Source organism: Oryzias latipes, chromosome 10, assembly GCF_002234675.1.
Source record: "Oryzias latipes chromosome 10, ASM223467v1".
NCBI classification, from domain to species: Eukaryota; Metazoa; Chordata; class Actinopteri; order Beloniformes; family Adrianichthyidae; genus Oryzias; species Oryzias latipes.
In genome coordinates, this window is record NC_019868.2 from 14,057,616 (window position 1) to 14,079,611 (window position 21,996).

Consider the following 21,996-nt stretch of genomic DNA (forward strand, 5'->3'; position numbering starts at 1 on the left):
CAGAGATGATGGGGTTATGAGAAAAGACACTCAGCTGGCTTATCTCTATACCATGGGTTAAAACAAGGTCCAGGGTGTGCTTATGACACTGAGTGGGTTCATTTACATTTTGGGTGAAACCAACATCTATTAAAGCTGCAAAAGCATTTCCTAGACAGTCACTGGGGTCATCAACAAGAATATTAAAATCCCCTATTATTATCATTTGATCAGAATCTAAAACAATAGTCGATTGGAAGGAAAACTCAGTTAAAAATTCTGAATACGGGCCGGGGGGGGGGGGGGGGGATAAATATGTTTTATGTGTATTACCAATAATTACTCAGATTTTGTGGAATTGTGTCCCTGTCTCTTGTTTAAACTTTATTCAAATTATTTAAAGTTATTTTTTTCTCTACCACACTGTGGCACAACACAACCTCTTCTTTATAGATATATTTTTATTCTTCTAACTTTAAAGGCAATAGTGATCAAGTTTGTAATAAAAGATTTGAATTTCTGTTCATAGGCATTTCTGCTACATGACTGCACCCCCCCAAAAAAAAAAAGAAAAGAAAAAAGGAAAACTCTACATTTTCCAGAAAAACCAGAAAGGCGCGCCTTTTACCAAAACATTTAACAAAGAATGCACAAAACCTACCACTGTGTAGAATTGCTTAGGGGAGAAGGCACAGTAACACCAATCTTCTGAACTTTAGTTCCATTTGAAACTATTTGCTTATGTGCATCAAGGATACCTTTTATGGTTAGAAAAGCTAAATAATTGTGTAAAAATTATCTTTTAAGGTCAGTGTTTATTTTACATTGTTTATGTCCTCTTGAATGCATTATGGGTCCATCTGTGGCTCCCTTGAGTTGACTACAGTCTCTTATGGGTTCTAATTAACAACTTCAATCTCCTTTATTTTAGTTTGATCCAAGCCAAATGGAATAAACAATATACTGAAGGACTATTACAAACAAAACACTGAAAATGTAAATATAAATGTCAAAACAATCTAATTAATAAGCAGCAACTATATATGAACAACCAAATACTTGCATACAAGCGGCTGACCCCTTGACCTTAAATCAAGGCCCAAACTGTACTGCCTTTTTTACTTTTAGTTCCAATTTTAATTCTAGTGTAAAAATACATAAATATGTTAAAGTTGATCAAGCTGTTGGTTATTTTCTACATAAAATAGGAGCATCTTTGACCAGGCTTTCTAGCTGGGAGGTGAGATTACTATCAACAATGTGGTGCAACTTATCTATCTATCTATCTATCTATCTATCTATCTATCTATCTATCTATCTATCTATCTATCTATCTATCTATCTATCTATCTATCTATCTATCTATCTATCTATCTATCTATCTATCTATCTATCTATCTATCTATCTATCTATCTATCTATCTATCTATCTATCTATCTATCTATCTAGATATTGATATATGTATTGATTCGTTGATGGACATAATCTACATGGCATTGTTTTATGTTTTTGAATAGTCAGAATGGGAAGCCGCAGACAACTGTGAGCACGTGGAAAGTGAGTCAATGGGGAAACTGATACGGTGGGGGTGTAACAGGGCGTTACTTCTCTCCACCCCCTAAGAGAGGCAAACTTTACAAAGAGGGAGGGAAATAAAAGTCAAATTGGATAGGAGTAAATGGCTAGAGAGGGAAGAAGCATTGAGCTCAGTAGACGGTTTTTAGAAACATCATTAGAAAACGACAACACAAAAAGAAAACGTTGTAATAAACGTATAGTAGGATTAAAAAACAACAACAACTAATCTAATCTTAAAAAGGAATACAAGTAAAGTCAGACTTTTGAAAGTTAAAGAGCAACTCTGAAGTTGATGTGAAGAAATTTCCTCCTAAAGAAGACTCAACAAAAGTGAGTAAGTGGTTAAACTTTTTCTTTCCCCCAAATATTTTGATGCGTAAAAGTTGTCCATATCATTTGAGTAGAGCGGCTGGATAAAACGGGTTAAGACACGTGGCATGAAGCTAAACAGAGGATTACAACTTCTCTGTTATCTCCTAGAGGCCATCCTTTAACCCGCGGAAATTAGAAAGATTCATAAAGTGTTTTCTTTCTTTCACAGAAATGAAATGGCTCAGTCAGATGTGAAATGTTAGCGCGAAAGCAGGAGGCTCACGTGGGGGGATATTACATTTCTGCTCTCAGAGATTATTTCCTCATTTAGTATTTCCTTTTCCTGTAGTGTTAAACTGGCGCGCATAACTCAAGCTAGAAGAAGATTGGGGGAAAAAAACCATTAGAAGGTTTGTTTCGCTCATTGCTATCAAATAAAAAAGAAGCGTGGTTCTGTGTTTGGTCAGAAACAATGGACGCGTTTGTCCATCCAGATAGATACCTTTACTTACGTGGAAAACGCAAATGTATATGAACTTTATCGGTATTATTCACAATGTGACTCAGATATAGACATTCTGGTGCTGTGCACAACCTTTAGAAGACGGTCATGGAACCTTCTTGGTTGTTAAAATTTTTTTTAAAACTCTTATAGTGTTTCAAACGCCGGTAACCCCCCCTGATGGGAACACCCGTGCGTAATTCTTAAAAACAACTATAAACATCAGTAAAACAAAAAACAAAAAAATCTGGTTTTGTCTTTAGGATTGAAGAATAGTTTTTTCGATAAACTTAAACGGTGTAAAACTGAGAAGCCATGTGTTGGAACAATGAGTCTTCATTGTAGTAGCAGCAGCCAAGTTGCGTCCCAAAGCCAAAGTCTACTATTATTATCATCCCACTATTACCCCTTTAATTATTTGTATCAACTAAACAATTTTTGATAAACGTTTTGATCGAAATGTTTGTACGGACTTCACAAGTATTTAACTTGTGGTTTTACTAATATTGATAATTACGACATTACCGGCGGTAAGTAAACGCCGCAGCAGCGCTCCTGGAGGAGTAACCGGACCCGGCCTGAGGTCCTGATCGTGTAGAAACAGCTGCCTGCCGGCCGGGCAGCCTCCGAGTGTTGCGTGGGCTCCGTGGGGAACATTTGGTGTATTTTCTTAAAAACATGTGAGGATAAGGAGTTTGTGATGCGGTTCTCTAAAGTCCCGCAGAGGTCGACAAACACGGCCTGACAAGGTCATCATATCCTCAGCAGGGAAAGAAGAGAACACGAACCTTAGGAGTTGTGAATTGCAAACAAAAATACAGATACTCTGCGTGTTGTATTTCATTTTATGAATGAAAAAACTTGATTTTTCCATTTTAATCCCCAAACTCCATTGGAAACTCCACAGCTGCAACATTGCATCATTCAACTCAGGTATTTCAGGAAACAGCTTCCTTATATGGTGTTCTCCCTGTTTAGGCTTCTGCTCCCTCCTCCAAATACACACTTCACACTGTTATGACAGGAGTTTGCAGCCGCCTGCCAAAGCTAAAAAGCACACGGCTTACATGTTTGACTTCTTGGCAAGTCTTTGTTGCTTTGACCTTCTGGTATCATCACACCACCAACAGTCCTGCTGTTTACGAATGACAAAGTCCAGTTTCCACAAGAACCGACCTACACCAGGCAGGTGACAAACCAGGAGGAGGTGGAGGCTGCATACTGGTGTGCTGTATGGGTCTCACATGTGCTTGTTTAGCCTGAGCCTGGAGACGCAAACACTTGATCCCAAACCAGTGTTTTCTTTTCCTGAATATTTTTGAAAAACCACATGAATTATCAGTGGTCAGGTGTATTTTTTTCATATATTTGTACTTTTCTTGAATTAATTAAATATATGCTCATTAATGAGAATGAGTTTTAAATGATTTATAGGGCACTGAATCATTCAGCAGTCACTCAGACTATGTGGGCTTAAATATTTAATCTGTCAACAATCAACAATGTTTTGTTTTTGTACCCTTTAAAGTTCTGTATACAGTTTGTTCAATACATTTACTATCTCCCATAACTCATAGTACAAAAAATGTAATACAGCTTAGAAGTTGCTTTTATCACTTTTTGGTTTTTGTTAACTGGGATATTTATTTAAATCACCTCTTCGGAAAGGAGCCCCACTTCTATCTCTGGTAAAGAGATAAAGTCAATAGAGCGTATGCTTAGTAACAAACAATAACCAGCATCAATCATCAGACTTTTGGCCAAATACCTAACAACCCCCTCTGATGAAAATCTTTTGGTGTTTTTAACCTCTTCTCTTGTGACATTTTTTTCAGGATGGAGGACATATATTAGGAACATTAAGCTTAAAATTGCTTTATTTTTACATAATTTATTCACATTATTGTGAATGAGGGGCAGATGAAAATGCAGTTTTATAAAAGCTTGTAGGTGTGATGTAGAAGTTACTAAAGAGAGCTACAAGCTCCCTGCTCTGCTTCATCCCGATGCATCGATTTATAGACAACTAGATCCATATACGTCATGGTTTTCCTCATCTGAGCTGGTATCTTGCTCGAAACTGTACAGCTGGATAGCTCCAATATTCCTCCCCGTTTTTGTTGCACTGGTAATATTAGGTTGGGGTTGTGAGTGGCTGTAAGCTAGCAGGAGAAAATGTAAACAGATGGATGATGGGAAGGGGTAAGGCTTACTCCATGCCAGCAGTTCTCCCCACAACCTAAAGGCAAACTACCCAGAAGCCACTGCCGCCCTGCAGAAACTATGTCCTAGAAAACAACACAGGTTTGTTGATTTTGGCTAAAAATGGCATATTCACAATTAAAAGACCACTAGGAACGCTTGTAACAATAATATAATAATAAATCAAAAGGTGATAAAAAGGGAAAAGTAAATGTAGCTTAAGGAATCGGTATAATATAAAGTATTTTATAATTATAAAATATAAATATTCAATTTTGTATTGAATAACAACAAATTTGGAACTTTTTCCTAATTTTCCGATTTTTTAAAATGTACTTGTGTTTAATAGTGGGAAAAAATCATCAAGATTGCACAAGTTTTAGTAGTATTTGAATATCTTTAATTACAAAAATGTGTATGAACTGAATCAAACAAAAATTCAATTTGATGCTCCTGACTATTTTTTACATTAGTCCTGGATTGTTATTAAGGAATAATCCCAGCTCTTCTCATGTCTGTTGTACAGAATAATTGTAGTAAATATTTTAATGTAATGATGTCCTGTTCCACTTCATAGATTGCCATGGACTACCTCAGGCCTGGCAAACCTTGGTTCTCAGAAGCAACAACCCTGCCTAATTTCCTGTCCTACCTGCCCAACTTGCTGCTTATTAGCTGACTCAAGTTATTGCACGTCCTGATTGACTGAACGTATCTAATTTAGGTAGTCAGCAGCACCAATCAGTTGCAGGGTTGTAGCTCTTGAGGATAAGTTTGTCAGTTCTGGGTTGGCTGAACCATTGACAGATTTGATCCAATTTGGAAATCTGTTTATGTTAGCAAACATATCTATATGCACTGATTGTGCACTGATCAAAAATGTGCAAACAGGCCTTCTTTTTCTCAAACACTCTGTGGGATTCAAAACCCTTGTGCTATCTTAGATGACCCCACCCTCACGTTGACGTGTTATTCCTACCATGACAAAGGTGGATAAAGGTGGAAAGATTTCATGTAATCCATGGACACCAGTGAAGATCACAAATCATTGAAGAAAAAAGGTTCAGAGCATTGTCTAGTGGGTCTAGATGACCCAACTCCCAATGTTAAAGTGCCTAGGATAGCACAAGGGTTACGGTGAAGCTAAATAACGACACAGTTTAGGAGACTTTAGTTGCTGACAGGAGCTAAAGTTTTATTTGCGAAGTGAGCTTCTTGATCCAATCATAATAGTTTTTTTTTTACTGTTGTGAAGCCTGTTAAGTTCACTCTGCCTTTTGCAAATTACAGCATGCAGTATGAGAAACAGGAAGCAGATAACAACTGCTTTGCTTTGGGTCTGTGACATCACAGCACTCTGCAAGTATAAATGTGTGGTCCCAAAAAGTACTGCATATGTATTAGGTGTTTTCATAGCTTTCAACATTAAACTAATGTCTTTAGCTATATTGTTTTTGTTTATGTGTATTTGTTTTATCTATTTTTAGTAAAGACGTTTTAATATTGTGTTTTTGAAACAATGCTAATCACAAAGATTAGCTTCAAATAAAAACAGGTCTCATATTTTAGGCACCTGCACAACTGCAAACAGAAAAAACTGCAGATGTTTGCTTTCCCACCCCCCAAAAGTGTTCCTCTTTACTGTCTTGACCCACTGAGCAAGTTCCTTTAGGTCTTTTGTATTTACATTACTGGGTTAAACAGCTTTTTTCCTCGCTCTGTCAACTCGCTGTTGAACGTTGGCGAGTTTGTGTGTGCATACTGGGTTTTCATCGTGGGGTGTCAATTACAAAGAAATCCTCCTTTTCAGACTCTCCTTTCAGCGCAGAGGCAACTCACTGGGCTGCAAGTAATCGCATTACACACATGCCGGACAGGCACACGCACAGACAAATCTGTCCTGTTGGACCCCCTGTCCCTCCTGTAAGAGGCAGAAGGCTGGCAAAATGCCCTCATTAAGCCGGGTTTCCGGTACAAGGCTGTGATTGTTGCCATTTCCACCCCTTTTTTTTTTGGTTTGACGAGAGGAGCTGACTATTTTTAGATCACATTGTTTAAAATGTGCGACAGGGATCTGTACAGCCTTTGGTTAAAGTGACCGATGTTCTCTAGGTGGTCACGACTGACCTGATCTCATTCAACAGGTCATCCTTCTTTGTTTGAACATACATGAGTGTTTACAAAAAGGCTGCATCGCCCATAATCTGTATTATAAATCAGGTTTGAACTGTGACAGTAAAATTGAAGCCTATCTGTTGTGTTGCGTTAAACTTTTCTCAAGCTAGGCTTTACCTTGATCTGTGTGAATCACTAAAGCTTAACAGTCTAACATTCACACCCTTTTTTCACTTCTTTAGCATAATCTGGGTGTAACGCTGGCTTTTTCCTCCTTATTGGTTGAACAAACTGAAATGAGTAGTGTCTCACTGAGGTGCATTTTCCATGTTCAAAACTGATTATTCTCTCATTTCTCTCCCCTGTCCGTCCTTTAGATCAGCAGACATGGCACCCTCTCTTCGCCAGGCCTACAGGAGGCGTTGGTGGATGGCAATAACAGCGGTGATTGAAAACCTGCTGTGTTCAGCCGTGCTTTTGGGCTGGGGCTCCCTTCTGATCATGCTGAAGAGAGAAGGTTTCTACTCCCACCTGTGCTCAGGTATGATGGAATTATAGATGGTTCGTCCACTTCATAATGGATAAAATGTATGGAGTCAAATTAGGATCAGTTTAAAATAAACGAAAAAACAGATTTTAAAATAGAATTTTTTGGGGGAAATTTTCGCCTTTCGGGGTCTCCTTCTATTGTTGATTTTTTTTGTCTGCATGATTTCGCTGTTGAACTTGTCAATCAATGCCTTTCATGCCATGTTTTATGGAGACGCGACACGTGAAGCTTGCCAACGTTGCATAGATCTTCATTAAAATTAGATTCTTGTTTTCATTCTAATACTGGACTTATTTTCTATGAAGGTAGGAACTTCGAGAGTTTAAACAAGAAAGAAAAATTATCCTAATTTGACTCTATAAAATGTCTTCCGTAGGTGGCAGAATCTTCTACAATGTCAGTTTTGTTGCTAAAACAAGCAACGAATGAAGTCAATTTGATAATCTGTTTCATCTATAAGGAATCGTTGGACTTATTTGTGATAAATGCCATCTGAGAGTGCTAACTGTTCATATCCAACATGGATGAAAACAGTGAAGGGTGTAAAAGGGTTTTTTACAGAAAGTGTGTTTGTATTTTCTAACTTTCGTATCTCCTTCGTTCACTTATCTTCTCAGAGAACGACTCTGTGGTCGTGTCGATCGGTAATTCCTCCGATGGTCATGCGGATCACTGGCTTACCTGCGTGGACCAGGAAGAGATGCTGAATCTCGGCTTCACCATTGGGTCCTTTCTGCTTAGCGCCACAACCCTGCCACTCGGCATTCTGATGGACAAGTTCGGTCCACGTCCCATACGACTGATGGGCAGGTAATGCTTTCAAAGAAAAGATTTTTGAACTTACATGGGCTGCACGATGCTTAGAAAATATAAAGTATCATTGCTGAATGTTCTAGCGAGAAGATGATTCACAATCTTTTTATTTACAACTAAAACATTGTAAGACAATAATTAACCAAAGCACTATTAAATACATAAATACAGAGTTAATATTTATAGTATGTGTATAGATTTTCAAAATGATGAACTTAAAATCAATCAAGCAGATTTAGTTCTCTGATAAAAACATTTTGCCCTGAGGACCTTCTTCTGTCTGTTGAAGCAGCTTCCACAAAGGTTAATTCAGTGCATTAATGTAAACGGACGACATTCCAACCATGGGAACTAGAACATTTTTCCTGTCATTGTTTACAAAGGTGTGGTTCAATTAACATAACCGAGTAATTAAGTGTATACACTACTCTGTTTAAACATCATCTCACACATGTTAATGTTGTGGTTTCACTTTGCAATGCGCCTACTGTAGATTGACTCAGGCAGAGAGGAAGCTGTGGAAAAGTGGAACAAACTCGAGTCAGTTCATGTGTGGAAAATTCTCTGTTCTGCCCCAGCTGTTGGCAAACTTGGTTTTTTAATCAACCACACGGCTGATGGCTGTGGATAGCGATGTCTGCCTTTCAAACAGGTTTTACTCCTTGGTTAAGATGACTGGTTAAGCAACAGTTTCACTTAGAATAATACTCTCAGCTAACTTGGTCTTACTCACTAGGAAGTGTCACACGAGATGATCTATGACTGAATGACTAAAAATCTGGTTCTTAGTTCACTTGTAAGTAGGGCATCAAGATATGAGTCAGATGTGCAATATGGGTGATCAATACTGGGATGACTACATGACTTTGATACATGAACAAATAGCAAAACAAAAAAGGACTCATATGTTATTTCCATTTCACTGCAACAGTTTTTTATTTTTCAAAAAAGTAAACAAAACAGAAACAACAGAATAATGTCAATAATGGGCGCTTTTGGCTTTTTAACAAATGTAATGATATCTCTGTCTATGCATGCATTTAAGGCAACCATTCATTGCGGCTTACGCCGTCTTTTGTGATATGCGTACAGAACCAGCTGAAATCCTGATGTTGATGAATGTTCCTTTTATTGTGCAGGCCTACTGGTACGTGAATTCTGGTGCAGTTCATTTATGGTGTGAATGAAAAGGGAATTAACCAAAGGCAAGGAAGTAAATCTTAGAGAGTGAGTGAGTAGAAAACTAAAACAGCTGAAAAAGTGAAAAGCCTTGAAAAGGTTAGGAAGTGTTTCAATGCTGAGTTTGGTAGTTTGAAGCCATTTGAGACCAGTTAGTATTTGTCTCTTTTTATCCTTTTTGGTCAGAACTAGTTTCCAGAAGTATCCCAGTCCCTTTACCTAAAATGCATACCAAAGGTTTCTGTTCGTGCTATGAAATGTTAGCTAAACTGTCACTGCTCTTCTGTAAATCGGAGGCAGTTACCTTTCTCTTTCCTACCAAACAGATTGTCGACCATTAAATTATTACAATCTCAAAATGTATGAAACTCAAACACCAGGTGTCAACTGTAAATGGTGTATATTCATATAGAACTTTACTACCTTGAAGGCCTATAGCGCTTTACAGTCACAGTCCCATTCACACACTGATGGCAGCTCCAACCTATAGCCACCAGGAGCAATGTCGGGTTCAGTGTCTCGTCTAGCCCAAGGACACTTCAACACATGGGCGGGCAAGGCGGGAGCCAGACCTGCGATCTCTCAATCAGAGGTCGACTGCTATACCTCTACACCAAAACTGCTGTAAATCCTGTTTTAGTACCTGGATTCCCCTTTTTTTTAAGAAGGGGCAGCCATTTATCACTTTTGTCAAACTTTTGAAAATCTGTAAGAACAACTTCTCATACTGAATTTGGTGGTTAAATCATTTTTTTTATTTTTACCTTTTGTCTTTATAAAGTTATAGAAACTTTTTGTGATCTTATTTTTTTCTTTTTTCTTTTTCTGTTTCATTGCAGCTCATTATTTGGTCTTTCATGCATCATTATGGCCGCGTCTGTCTATAACCCTCATGGTGAGTACAAAGCAAAAAACAGTCATGTCAATCCTTAACATTTTTAATGTGGTTGACCCAAATGTAAATATTGTGCACAGCGGCATAAAAATAGAATATTCAAAAAATGTTTTGTTTGGTGGAATCTGGTTAATGTTGACATTGTCTCTGCTCTGATGTATTTTATTGGAAATAACCTTTATTTCTTGATATAGAAATGCTGAAATGTTTATTCTTATTCTCTTAAGTCAAATAAAACTAAGCTATAAGGAAAAAGCACAAACTAACTTCTAACTATTTAATAAGCATGATGCTTCATCCCATTTCTTTTTGGTTGATGTTGATTTATCCTTTAAAAGCTGTAAAATGTTACGTTTATAGAACCAAAATAACTTCAACTTCAACTATTCTGTTCATTTTTTTGCATCATTTGAGTGTGAAGAGTGATTTGGTACTCTTATCTTTTCTCTTCAGCTTTATCGGCGCTCATCTTTTTGGCGCTTTCCCTAAACGGCTTTGGAGGCATCTGCCTGACCTTCACCTCCATCACGGTGAGACACACTGCAGAGAAAAGAATGCCATCCCAATATTTGAATATGAACTTTGAGAGTTTGCTTTTGCCCGAACACCTCTGAAAATGTTACACTTTCCAAAAAAATGACAACACTGGGAATTATTACAAGAGATCACTTTTTCCCTTATTCTAATACTTTTATGATGGCATTTTCCTTTACAAATATTAGATCTATTAAATTAGTAGCCAAGAGTAGATCACTTTGTTAGAAAAACTGCAGCACTATGTAGAAAAGCAGCCTTTTTTTTAAATTAAATAAATTGCTTTTATTAGTGTATACACCACATTAAGTTAGTCTTTTTCCGTAAAGATCAATTTAATAGAAAACATTTAAGCTTGGTGCAAAAATATTAACGCGTTGCAAATCGGGCTAATATTGCTTCAGGCTTTTTGTTTCACAGCTCTATTCTGAAATATGAAAGACTTGATGTCATAGAATTCCGTCCGCCCACAAACTGCAATTATTAATTTCTGCTTAGTGATCAATTTTCAAACGGTTGGCATCTCTGTAAACTAAAGGGGACACCATCCATGTGTCATGACCAAATCCAAGCCCCTGATTGGTCAAAGTTCCTCCTTGTTGAATCTTGCACCATGTAAAGAAATAATCTAGATTGCATACAATGGAATAGTGTTAAAAGTATAGAAAATGTATTGAAAAAATGACGTCATGTCTTGTTATTGACTAAAAAAAAAATCCCTGCAAGTTAAATGACCATTTAGTTTAAGGGGGTGGTGTTATTAAAGGTACTGGTTGGTGCAAACAAAGGAGTCCTTCAGTGTTTAAATGATTGATGATGGTTCCAGTGTCCTTAACGTCAAAAACATTCACATCATGTGAAAAGTTCCAAACCCAGCCGCTAACCTCTGTCTGTCTCCCATTTAATGGGGTTACATAACTCATGCTATAAGCCCGTTTAAATTTAGTGTTTATTCCTGGAACAGATAGGTTTGAATGTTTGGTTGACGGCCTTAACGTGCCTGAAGCCAGTGTTGACCTCAGCTCTGGAGAACGGTGTTGTGACTGGGAGCTGTGTTTATTTAATCTCCTGTTAGGCATGTGAGTTCAGCTGGGATGTGTCAGCTGGTACCAACATCAGCAGCTGGGCTTTTATTATCACCTCTTGTTTACCATGCAGAATGTCCTGTGCGTCTGAGCTGCACATGACGACTCAAAGGTGGAAAGTATGTCACTCAACTTCCACCAATGACAGCCTGGGGTCCGCCACACACCCTCATCAAAGCTCAGCCCACTTACCTCTGCTCAAAATAATCAAGGACACATTTCAATGTTTCTTTCTTATGACCATCCATCTATGTAATCACCTTGACAGTCAAGGAAACACACGCATTACAGTTGTGTGAAGTTTGTTAGTGTTTAGTCTGATTTTTTATTTTTTTTTCCCAGTAGGCTTTTCTGTGTTGGCTATAGCCCAGTTTAAAAAACGTGAAGTTCTACTTCAAAAGTCAAAGTAGAACTTCAGTATTTGAGATTGTGCATGAAGCTGCTGAAGTTCTGGTTTCTCATCAACTTTTACCCACTTAAAGAGGAGCCAAAATTATTATTTTACTAGAAAACCTGGAGAATAAATGAAAAGATTGAAGTCAGTTTGGTGCCCTGTTGTTTGCAGTGATTTGTTTGCCATGCACCAGACGTGGGGGTTAATATAAAACAAAACCTGAGCTCTAAATGTAACACTGCAAATTCTATAGAGGTCACATTGAGAGAAGTTTGACAGAAAAAGACAGAATTTGTAGAAATACAAAAAAATACTTTCTTCCATCGTCCTCTCTGATCTGCTGAAGAAAATACTCAGCCCTGCAGCAGAACATCACTACATAGAAACAACCCCAGCTCACATCTGCTTTGTCATTTCTTTTTATAACAAATGTCTAAGGCAAAGATGCAGACAAAAATTTTTTGGTGTAAAATAAGTTTGGTTCTTGTGAAACCTTTTTGAAGTTTTTCTTTTGTGTCTTGGCTTAGGGACTTTAAGTTTAAGGCCTGTTTGAAATAAAAGCAACTGAAGTCAGTTGCAGTTCACCAAGTAACTGCCTGGGGACTTATGCCAATAGAAAAGCATCAGAAATCAACACTCTCTGTCTGCCTCTGTTTATTGATGAGAACTAGAATGTTATAGTCTATTTCAGCTTTGTTCTGGCTGCGACCTCCGGGCTCCCTCTGTTACATATCAGCCTTCTAGGAATGAGGATAGGCATCCTCCTGCTTTCTCCTCGGGACTTGTCCTGCAGGATTAGCAGAAATGGCAGGGGCATGTCAGCTCACATGCTGATGATAAATGTGTTCTCAGTTGTTCCGAGCTTCAGCTTTTAAAGTTGTGGGTAAAAATTTGTTCAGCAAACAGAAGTCACTACAGGGAACTGAGCCCCACTCATATAATGATGCCAGAGGTCAAATATGAAGAAACTTCAAAAGCTCCTCAGCGCTTGACCACTGTTGGAGTCACGAAAGATCATTACAGCTGGACACGAGCGCTGCAAGAGATGCCTGTTTGACCAATCTGTGAGAGGGTGGCAGAGTGGAGGTGGAACGGAGAAGGGGGTGTTAATCAGCTGGGGTTTGAAATCTCCTGCTAGGTTTGCTAAAGATTTATAAACTGCAGCTGCAGCTTAAAGAGATCCATCAAAAAACTTACTCCCACTCCAAATTCTTTTATTATCCTTGTCGTTTCTTCTTTCCTCCTCAAATAATTAGATCTAAAACAAGGATCCATACCAATTAATCCTGCAATGTCCCCCTTTCACTCAGCAATTAAAGTCTTAATTAATCTCTGTGCCAAAGTCTGTCAACGTCCAAGTGAGTGGGCACAGCAGGAGCATAGCCTGAACTGATTAATCGGAACAAATTGGACCAAAGCTCTGTTTGTGTGTGACTTTCTTGACACCAGCTGACCTTTATGTGCTGCCATGCAGTCACGTGTTCAAATAGGAGACACGTGCTGCAAGGCCCTGAAAGCTGGCACATGCATGTCATCGCACCATCATCCCAGACGAGATGGTTGATGCCGGCGTTTTGGAATCACGCATCCTGTGGTTGACATCTCACACTGCAAGAGCTTCTTTGCTTTAACGTTAGTAAGAGATCCAGAAACTCCTGTGTGCTCAGACAAATGTGGCATCAGTTCTTCGGATTTCCAACTAATGTGATTTGGGAGATGTGAAGTAAGAATTCTCAGAAGTACTGAATGAAGACGGGTGTTCTCGGTGAGGTTTTCTCACCTTGTGCAGACAGTCAGGCTCTGCTGACCTCCCATAATCCTAAGGGGAAACTTTTTTTCCCCTGTTTAACTGCCAGCTCTCAAATGGAACTCATGGTTCCCAGCGCAACATGGAAATACTTTATAACCTGCCAGCGGAAAACTGTCAGAGTACTGTCAGCAAAAGGTAGACATCAGCCTACACACACACAAACAACGCAAACAAGAATCAACTCTGGTTAAAAAAAAAAAAAAAGTTTTGTGCTTGGATCCGCTTTCTTGAAACTTGCTGGATTCAGAAGCGGAAAGAAAATTCTTGGAATTTTAGTGGAGCTGGAACATTTGACAAAGACCTTTTATGGCATGAGCAGAACTAGGAAACAGAACAAATGTATGATGCTAATACATAAATCAAATGTTCAAAATTCCCTTTTGGGTTTTTGTGTGTGTGTTTGTGCTGAATTTTTACCAGCTTCTTCACATGTTTTACTATCTGTTCAGTATGAACATTAAAACAAAACAGTTTTTAACCCTAAGATACTGGAACTGTTGTGCTTTAATGTTAATGCAAACATTTTTGTATTATTGAAGTTATTACAAGATATTAGATACCAGTTACACTAAAAGCTGCTATAATCAGTATTTATATGTCAACAATGGATCACAGGATACCACAAAGGACTATTAGCAGAGTCTGCAGCTCAAAAGTTTTTTCTTTTCTTTCTGGGATAACTGGGTTTTCTTGCTGCTTTTTTTCTGTCATTAATCAGTAGGTAACGTAAGATAACAGGTTAGCCACATATCATAGTTTGTCAGTATTGTTTGCAGCTGTTTGTTAATGACAGTTTAGATACACACTCAAACGTCAACGTATCTCTAAAATTTGTTGTAAAAGCGGCTACCACCTCGTATTATTAAAAATGTCTGTGCCTTACAAGGCAGTGGAACAGAGGTCACCCTGTGTCTTAAAAATTGAGGTCAGCGTGAGGAGAAGGGGGTCACAGAAGGGGGGTCAGTGACCCCGCTTGCCGAACTTAGGCACAGCTTGGAGATTAGTTGAGGCGAGCAAAAATTTGGAAACTTTGAGAGAGAATAGTAAGCATGACTGCAATCCTTCCCATGTGATGTTATAATCGTGTTTATAGCTTTAATCAAAGAGCACTTAGTTCACTGCCAGTACAGTAGGTCATTGTTACGTTGTTCTAATCTACTTAAGGCAGTAAATAGGTCGATGTATGATGTGTTGGTGCCTGCCACAGTGTGCTTATTGCTGTGTGTCATACACATTCTTATAGTGGGATTAAAGAATCCAGCTCGGTTCGTCTGGACGGTATGTACCCTTTAATCCCAACACTTGTGAATTGTTGGGGTTGAAAGAATAAAGACTATACATGGTGAACAAGAGGTTAGTGAGTGACTTAACTCGAGACATAAACGGCAAGCAGGCTGTGGTTTATATATTCAGTGTCATGGAAATACATTTTTTTGCCAGCTCTGCCGGGATAGCGGGTGTCACTGAGTGCAAACTCTAAGCTGCCCTCTGCTGGCCAATACTTGCATTTCATGTTCTGATGGTGAACTTGTGAGATTAGTGTTGCGATTTATGGTTTTGCCTTGTTTTTGTGTTTTCTTTAGCTTCCTAACATGTTTGGTGCGATGAGCTCCACTATCATGTCGCTGATGATCGGCTCCTACGCCTCCTCTGCTGTCACCTTCCCTGGCGTAAAGGTAAATTGGTTCAGTTGAATAAGTGCAGCTCCCGCTGGTCCACTGCTGTGCCGAGTATGTGTGTTCCCTGTGTCCCTGCATGCTTTTCCCATGTGCCCTGGGTTCCCGCTGCTGTCTATGGCAGGTTGATTAGCTGCTGTTTCAGCACCTTAATCCCTCATATGTTTGCACCTCCAGGTGATCTACGATGCAGGTGCATCTTTCCAGTTGATCATGTGGATGTGGGCAGGCCTCGCAGGCCTTGTGTTCATAAACTGTTTCTTCAACTGGCCCATAGAAGGTTTCCCGACACCAGACGAAGTCGACTACAGGTAAAGCCTGTTACAAAGTGTTTTTCAGCATTACAATTGTATAACAAAAGCGTACTCCATTCTTCTTCTTTGCCTACAACAGCAAAATTCTCACAAAGAAAGAGCTGCCTTCATCTGAGGAAAAGAGCATCACAGAAAACCATAAAAATGGAGATGTTCATCACTCTGCAGAGAAGCTTCCAAATGGACCAAGTACTAGCCCCAGTGAGTCCAGCAACAGTCTTATTTTTTTATTTAGGAGTCTTTCTATTTATTCTTAAATTTAATCCAAGAATTACATTAGTGCTCTACACTTCTGGTCTAGAACCTTTGCAAACACCTAATGAAATAAATGAAATCTCCCCTCTGCTTCCAGATGGTGTTCCCTTCCGCCGGTCTGTGTTCTCCCCCATCTTTCTTTGGAGTCTGGTTACAATGGGTATGACCCAGCTGAGGATCATCTTCTATATGGGAGCAATGAACAAGATGCTGGAGTTCCTGGTGACTCATGGGAAAGACCACCGTGAGTGCCCAAAATGGTCCTATCTTGCAACAAACTTGAAAATGCATTTTTATTAAAGTCATCTTGTGTTTTTCAGCATCAGAGAAGCTGGTGTCAGAGGCAGAAGAGACAGGTGAGCACTGGAATACTGTGACTTTGAGCTCACATTCCTTGCTTCTTTTATTTGGTATATTTATTCACCTTTTTTTTTCACTTTTTCAGTGAATTTCTACGCATCGATCTTTGGTACGATGCAGCTGCTATGTCTGGTCACCTGCCCTCTGATTGGTTACATCATGGACTGGAGGATGAAGGAGTGTGCTGATGCCACAGCTGTCTCTTCAGGAGAAGAGAAAAGGTGCAAGCAACAAAACACTTCACTGTTATTGATAGTTTGATTAAAGTTTGGCATTAATGTGAGACTAACAGCATCCCTTTTTTAAAAATCACTGTTGAACTGACTAGTGGACCTCAAAGAGACCGTAAGATCCAGAAAATAACCAACGCCATGAGGGCCTTCATCCTCACCAACATGCTGCTAATCATTTTTGGAATCTGCTGCCTTATCGAAAACCTGCCTCTACAGGTATCTCACACTCAAATGCAAAAACACACCAAGGCAATAGAATGTGGATAAGAAAAAAACATTTTAAAATTGCATTAATCGAGGAAAATTGTTTTTGTTTAGTTTTTGACCTTCATCCTCCACACCATGGTACGAGGCTTCATCCACTCGTGCTGCGGGGGCCTCTATGCTGCTGTGTGAGTGCTAATTCATCATTTACGTCAATGAAGTATGAAGCACCTTAGGCATGGAAAGTTTCTCCACAACATTAAAGGAGTGCCACTTTTTATGTTAACAAGGTGCAAATATGATGTTTATGTTTAATTCTTTAAATTTACAACATCAAAGTCCCAGCGACGAGACTTTATGCTCTTTCTGTTTCATTTAGAGTTTTGTCATCGCGCCATATAAACATGAGAGATTTATAATGTGATAAAAGCTACCAGATGTGCCCACAGAAGTAGGGTCTGCTGCATTATGCATGTGCAGAAACTACGGTGCTGCAAAGAAAACGGGCGTGCTTTTTGGCACAAATGGAAAAACTTCCTCTGTTGTTGCACAATTTGTTCAGTTCTGTGTTTAATAAAGAAATCTCACAGCATCATGTGTGGAAAAGTCACTGAAAGAAGATGTGTCTGCTGGAGCCTCGTCAGCAAGAAAGCTAGTAGTTTCTGGCAGTAATTACTCTAAGTGTTGGATCCACAAAAAAGGAAGATATGAATGAATATGTTATGTTATAATTTATTACAATGGTGATTATTGAGCAACTCTGTTTACGGTAATTCCAAACGTTGTTTCTAAGTGTTAACGGGTCGTGTTTTTCCCCACAGCTATCCATCCAACCACTTTGGCACCCTAACTGGCCTCCAGTCCCTTATTAGTGCTGTGGTAGCTCTGCTGCAGCAGCCGCTTTTCATCATTATGGTCGGGCATCTCCATGGAAACGGCTACTGGGTGAGGAACTTTCTGCAAGCCTGCAAATGCTACTCTGAGCTATAAAGAACTATTAACATCAAAAGTGACCAACTTGAAATTTGTTACTGATTTCAGTGTGAAATATTGTTTGAGTGAAAATTACACCCAAAAAAAACGAATTACAAGCACAATTTTCGAAGCTCGAATCCATAAAATCATTTTTGCTGGATAAATTCGTTGAGCAGTGTGTATTCTGAAATAGCAAACCCCTACCTTCTGTTTAAATCTAAAAGTACATTTGATTTGACTCACTCTTAGGGTTTTCCAAAAGAATTTAGATGTTTATTAGTTTTTATAATAAAGTTTTGTCTGTTAATTCCTGTCAGGCAAAATACTTACAAACAAGAGTTCATAAATGTGACCAATAGATTCCATCAAACCTTTCCAGTGTAATCCCAGGACTAACAAAAACTTCCAGTAGAGTCTCGGTAAAGGTGAACATCTGCTTTTGTGGTTCAAAGAGAACAGGAAGAAAAGGAATAAAAGAAACACTAAAATACTCAAATATCAGCTATAAGGCGAAACAGAGACAAAAGTATTACTTAGAAGCCTGTCAAAGCTGTAGATGTGGCTAAAGTCATGGTTAAGAGTCATCAAGGACAACCATAGCCATAAGACTAATGTCTTACTCTTGCTTAGGCTTAATTGTTTATGCTTAACATAAATGCAAATGCACAGAGTCAAACAGACTTGACTTAATTATTTACATATGCAGTTATTTCTATTAATGTGTGCTATGGCAGAAGGAAAAAAGGCTGTTCTTATGGCGAGAGGTTCAGGTCTGGATAGACTTGAGTGTCCTGCCCGAGTGGAGAGGTAAGAAGGGTTTTATTTAAGGAGAGTCCTAAAAATCAAAAATAGGAGAACACAGCCCTAAAAGCAGCCGAATTCTCATTGTAAAAAGCCACATGCACTGCTTTTCACCATTTTTTTAAACCAACAAGTTTGACTTTCTAAAAACATGGTGAAAATAACTGAATCAAAATATATCTTATATCATATCTTCAGCTAATTGTTTGCGTTAACACACATGTGATCAAAATGAATGGGAGAAAGACTAAGACATGTACATTTGTGATAAAAAACAGCCACAGATTATTGAAAAACACTGGAGTTTTAGGGGTTTTTTTTGTTCTGTTGTGGACGAAATGAAAGTAAAGCGTCTTAACTTTTACTGTCAATAAAGTACAAATTCACTAAAGTGACCTTAAGTATAGCTTTTTCACCTGTGCTATCCACTTTTTTCAGATCAATGTGGGCCTGCTGATCTTCTCCTTCGCCGGCTTCCTGTTGCCAGGTTACCTGTTCCTCCACCGTAAAAACCTGCTGAAAGAAAAGGCTGTCAGAGACAAGCAGCCGGCCTGTCAGGAGATGCAAGCCCTCAAGCACGCTGAAGCCAACGGCCACAAACCTCACAGCAATGGAGTCACTGCTACTGACGCCTAGACCTCCACAGAGTAGAAGACTGGGGGAACTTTTTAAAAACAATATTTTCTTTTGACCAGAAAATTCTTTATTGCTGGTGTCAATGTTGCTTGTCACCAAGGTATCTTGTTACCATAAAGCTCGTAAAGGGACATAGAAGTAAAAAAAAAAAAAAAAATTAGTACTGGTTTCCTATGCACACAAGAAAGTAACTGATGATTGGGAGAAAGTATTTGGTATACACAAGAAACATCCTGAATTGAGTCTGAGGCTCTACCAGGCACAAAGAGTCCTTTGGCCCTTTAAAATGACCAGAGGCTCAAAGAGGGCTGCATGGCGTCCACACCTTTCTGCTGATCAATCCCCCGTCCCGTTCTTGCTCTGCCTCCTGGTGGCTTGTCCCGCCCCGCTCCCGCTGCAGCACAGCTCTGGGAGCCGGGTAGCACCCATCTTGCCCTCCTGTCTGTCTTCCTTTCTCATTCTGGTGCTCTCCCTCTATTTTCATCCTGGTCTCTTATTAAAGCCAATCCATGCCAGACACTAAGTGGGCATCCATTGCCTGTTCTGCAATTACGAAGTTCAAGGTCCTCAGACTTTCCGCTCACAGCGTTACAGTCTAGAACAAAACCCAGAATTAACACAATAAAAACACAACCCGTCACAAGGACGTGAAATTATTGAGTTTTATTTTACTTTGGCGCTTTGCATGTCCAGCGTCACCGTCATGTTATCTCTGAACTTCCCCTAAAACTAAGTTCTGCAGTCATAAGGTTTGTTTCAGTGCAGGGAATACACCTGCTTTGATCAACTGCAGCGCTACACATACGTTTCTTACTCATGAACACCAAATACTTTCTCTCGTGCAAGAGAAATCAGTACTAATTTTCTTTGTACTTTTATCTCCCTTTAGAAGCTCTATATGTTACAACATAGAGTGGACTTTTTTAGCTTGTGATTTCGGGAGTGCATGTGTCATCAACATTTGTTGCTGTTTATTTATTTTTGCTTTAGGTCCAAGAGCCAAATTAGTGTCAGTCAAAGCCATAAAGGAAGAGTGCAGGCATATGCAAAGACAGGCCGAGAATATCACTATACTTGAAATACTATCCATTAGTTTTCCGACAATCAACACAACACTTGCTAGCACCAAAGAGCAACCAAAAGATATGAAAAAAGTTATACTGTTTATCTGGTGTTTGATGAAAGTGTGCCTAATTATTCAGTCTGTACAGATGTTTGTGATGTTTCTCCCACACTTCCATTGCAAATGCATAATCAAGGGCACGTTTTGATCATTTTAGACAGTAGTATATGATATTTTGAGTCCAGCCTGTTTTGACACATTTACAGACACCCGCTTGTCAAGATGCCACATCTACCTCCTTTCTATCCTCAGTCCTAAACACAAGCCTTTCTCGGTCTATTTTTTCCCACATTACTATAAATGTAAACAATCCAAAGGACAAGACGATACTTTTTACCACACTCAAGTTAGGGGGGTAAAGTAACGTCCTGAAAGTTCTTCAGGTGTGACCTAATGTTGGCTGGGGCTGGGGGATTGTCCTCAGGTGGGAGGTGGGGAACACAGCTTGGACCTAACATTTCTGTAAATCTGTTTTACACAGAACAAATTTCTAAAGGAAAAGTATGAGTGACGTGAATCACTGTGACACACAGTGTGTGTTGGTACTTTGGAACACTTTAGCCTGCCCTGTGTGCAGAAATGAACTCGTTTGTGTGTAAAACTTGTATTCAAGTGTCTCTTTGCACTTTAGGTGCAATAGCAATGAAAAGGGAATAGTATTTTCTTAGATGCTTGATAGAAAAACACTAATGATTTTCCATCAGCTTCACGTGTTCCCCTTCATTTAGAAGCAACAAAAATTCTCCAAAATTGATTTTTATTTTTTTGTAAATATCACATTTGTTGCATATTTTTGTAAAGTATTTCTGTTGCTTTTCTGGCTATGGATGTGTAAAGTATTTTAAAGTATGATACCTGAATTATGAGGTTTTTTTTTTAATGTAGTCTCACATTTCACATGAAACCAGACCCCCTACCTGCACCCTGCCATTGTTCTGTTAGTCAGCTGCAGAAAAACCGGCCGTCGAGGCAAACAAAAAATCCATTATGTATATTTTGGAAAAGTCAAAAGATCTGATGCATTGTATATTTTTAGTGCTGTGTGGTTTAGTCTTTCCTGTTTTCATTTGAAATGAATTCTGCTTTTTAACTTTTGATTTTCTCCTGCCTGTCCTAAAGTAGAATTTAAGATTGACCAAATGTATTTCTTTGAATGTCAAAGCCATCTTTTGGTACTGTAAACATGGTTAATTGCTCAGAAGTTGACCTCAGGATAGTATAGTCTGCTGACGTCACAAGTTTGATTAGTTCTGGTTTTGCTTACGTTTGGGTTTCTTAGAATAAAAAAAAAAAACTTTCTTTTTTATCATAGTGTAGTCTATTGCCTTATGTGAAGTCTTTGCCTTCTGACAGGACTACACTTTCTTCATCACTGCTTCATTGAAGTGTTATCAAGCTTCACTTGTATTTCCTGCTGCAATTGATGATGGATAACTAAATCCATACATTAATCTGGATTCATTGTTTTTT

The 21,996-nt window shown here is 38.8% G+C and overlaps 1 protein-coding gene across 2 annotated transcripts; it reads left to right on the top strand.

Annotated features, from left to right (window-relative positions):
* Window positions 1-1,643: 1,643 nt before the first annotated feature.
* slc43a1 (solute carrier family 43 member 1) lies at window positions 1,644-21,832 on the top strand. Of its 2 annotated transcripts, none has more exons than XM_011480095.3 (15): window positions 1,644-1,892; window positions 7,067-7,230; window positions 7,857-8,049; window positions 10,071-10,126; window positions 10,580-10,656; window positions 15,533-15,625; window positions 15,803-15,936; window positions 16,019-16,140; window positions 16,292-16,438; window positions 16,515-16,550; window positions 16,640-16,775; window positions 16,883-17,003; window positions 17,106-17,179; window positions 17,813-17,936; window positions 19,206-21,832. In XM_011480095.3, exons 2-15 carry the CDS (start codon window positions 7,077-7,079, stop codon window positions 19,401-19,403), a joined length of 1,665 nt encoding a protein of 554 aa, XP_011478397.1. In that variant the 5' UTR covers window positions 1,644-1,892; window positions 7,067-7,076; the 3' UTR covers window positions 19,404-21,832. The 2 variants fall into 2 exon arrangements, with proteins under 2 accessions (XP_011478397.1, XP_011478398.1); XM_011480096.3 differs by having other exon boundaries at window positions 1,644-1,888.
* Window positions 21,833-21,996: the final 164 nt, after the last annotated feature.

Excerpts from the sequence above, each read along its gene's own strand:
- slc43a1 (XM_011480095.3), top strand. The coding sequence starts at position 7,077 with ATGGCACCCTCTCTTCGCCAGGCCTACAGGAGGCGTTGGTGGATGGCA. Across the intron at positions 8,050-10,070 it reads CCCATACGACTGATGGGCAG|CTCATTATTTGGTCTTTCAT; the intron begins GTAATGCTTTCA and ends GTTTCATTGCAG. Across the intron at positions 17,937-19,205 it reads TCCATGGAAACGGCTACTGG|ATCAATGTGGGCCTGCTGAT; the intron begins GTGAGGAACTTT and ends CACTTTTTTCAG.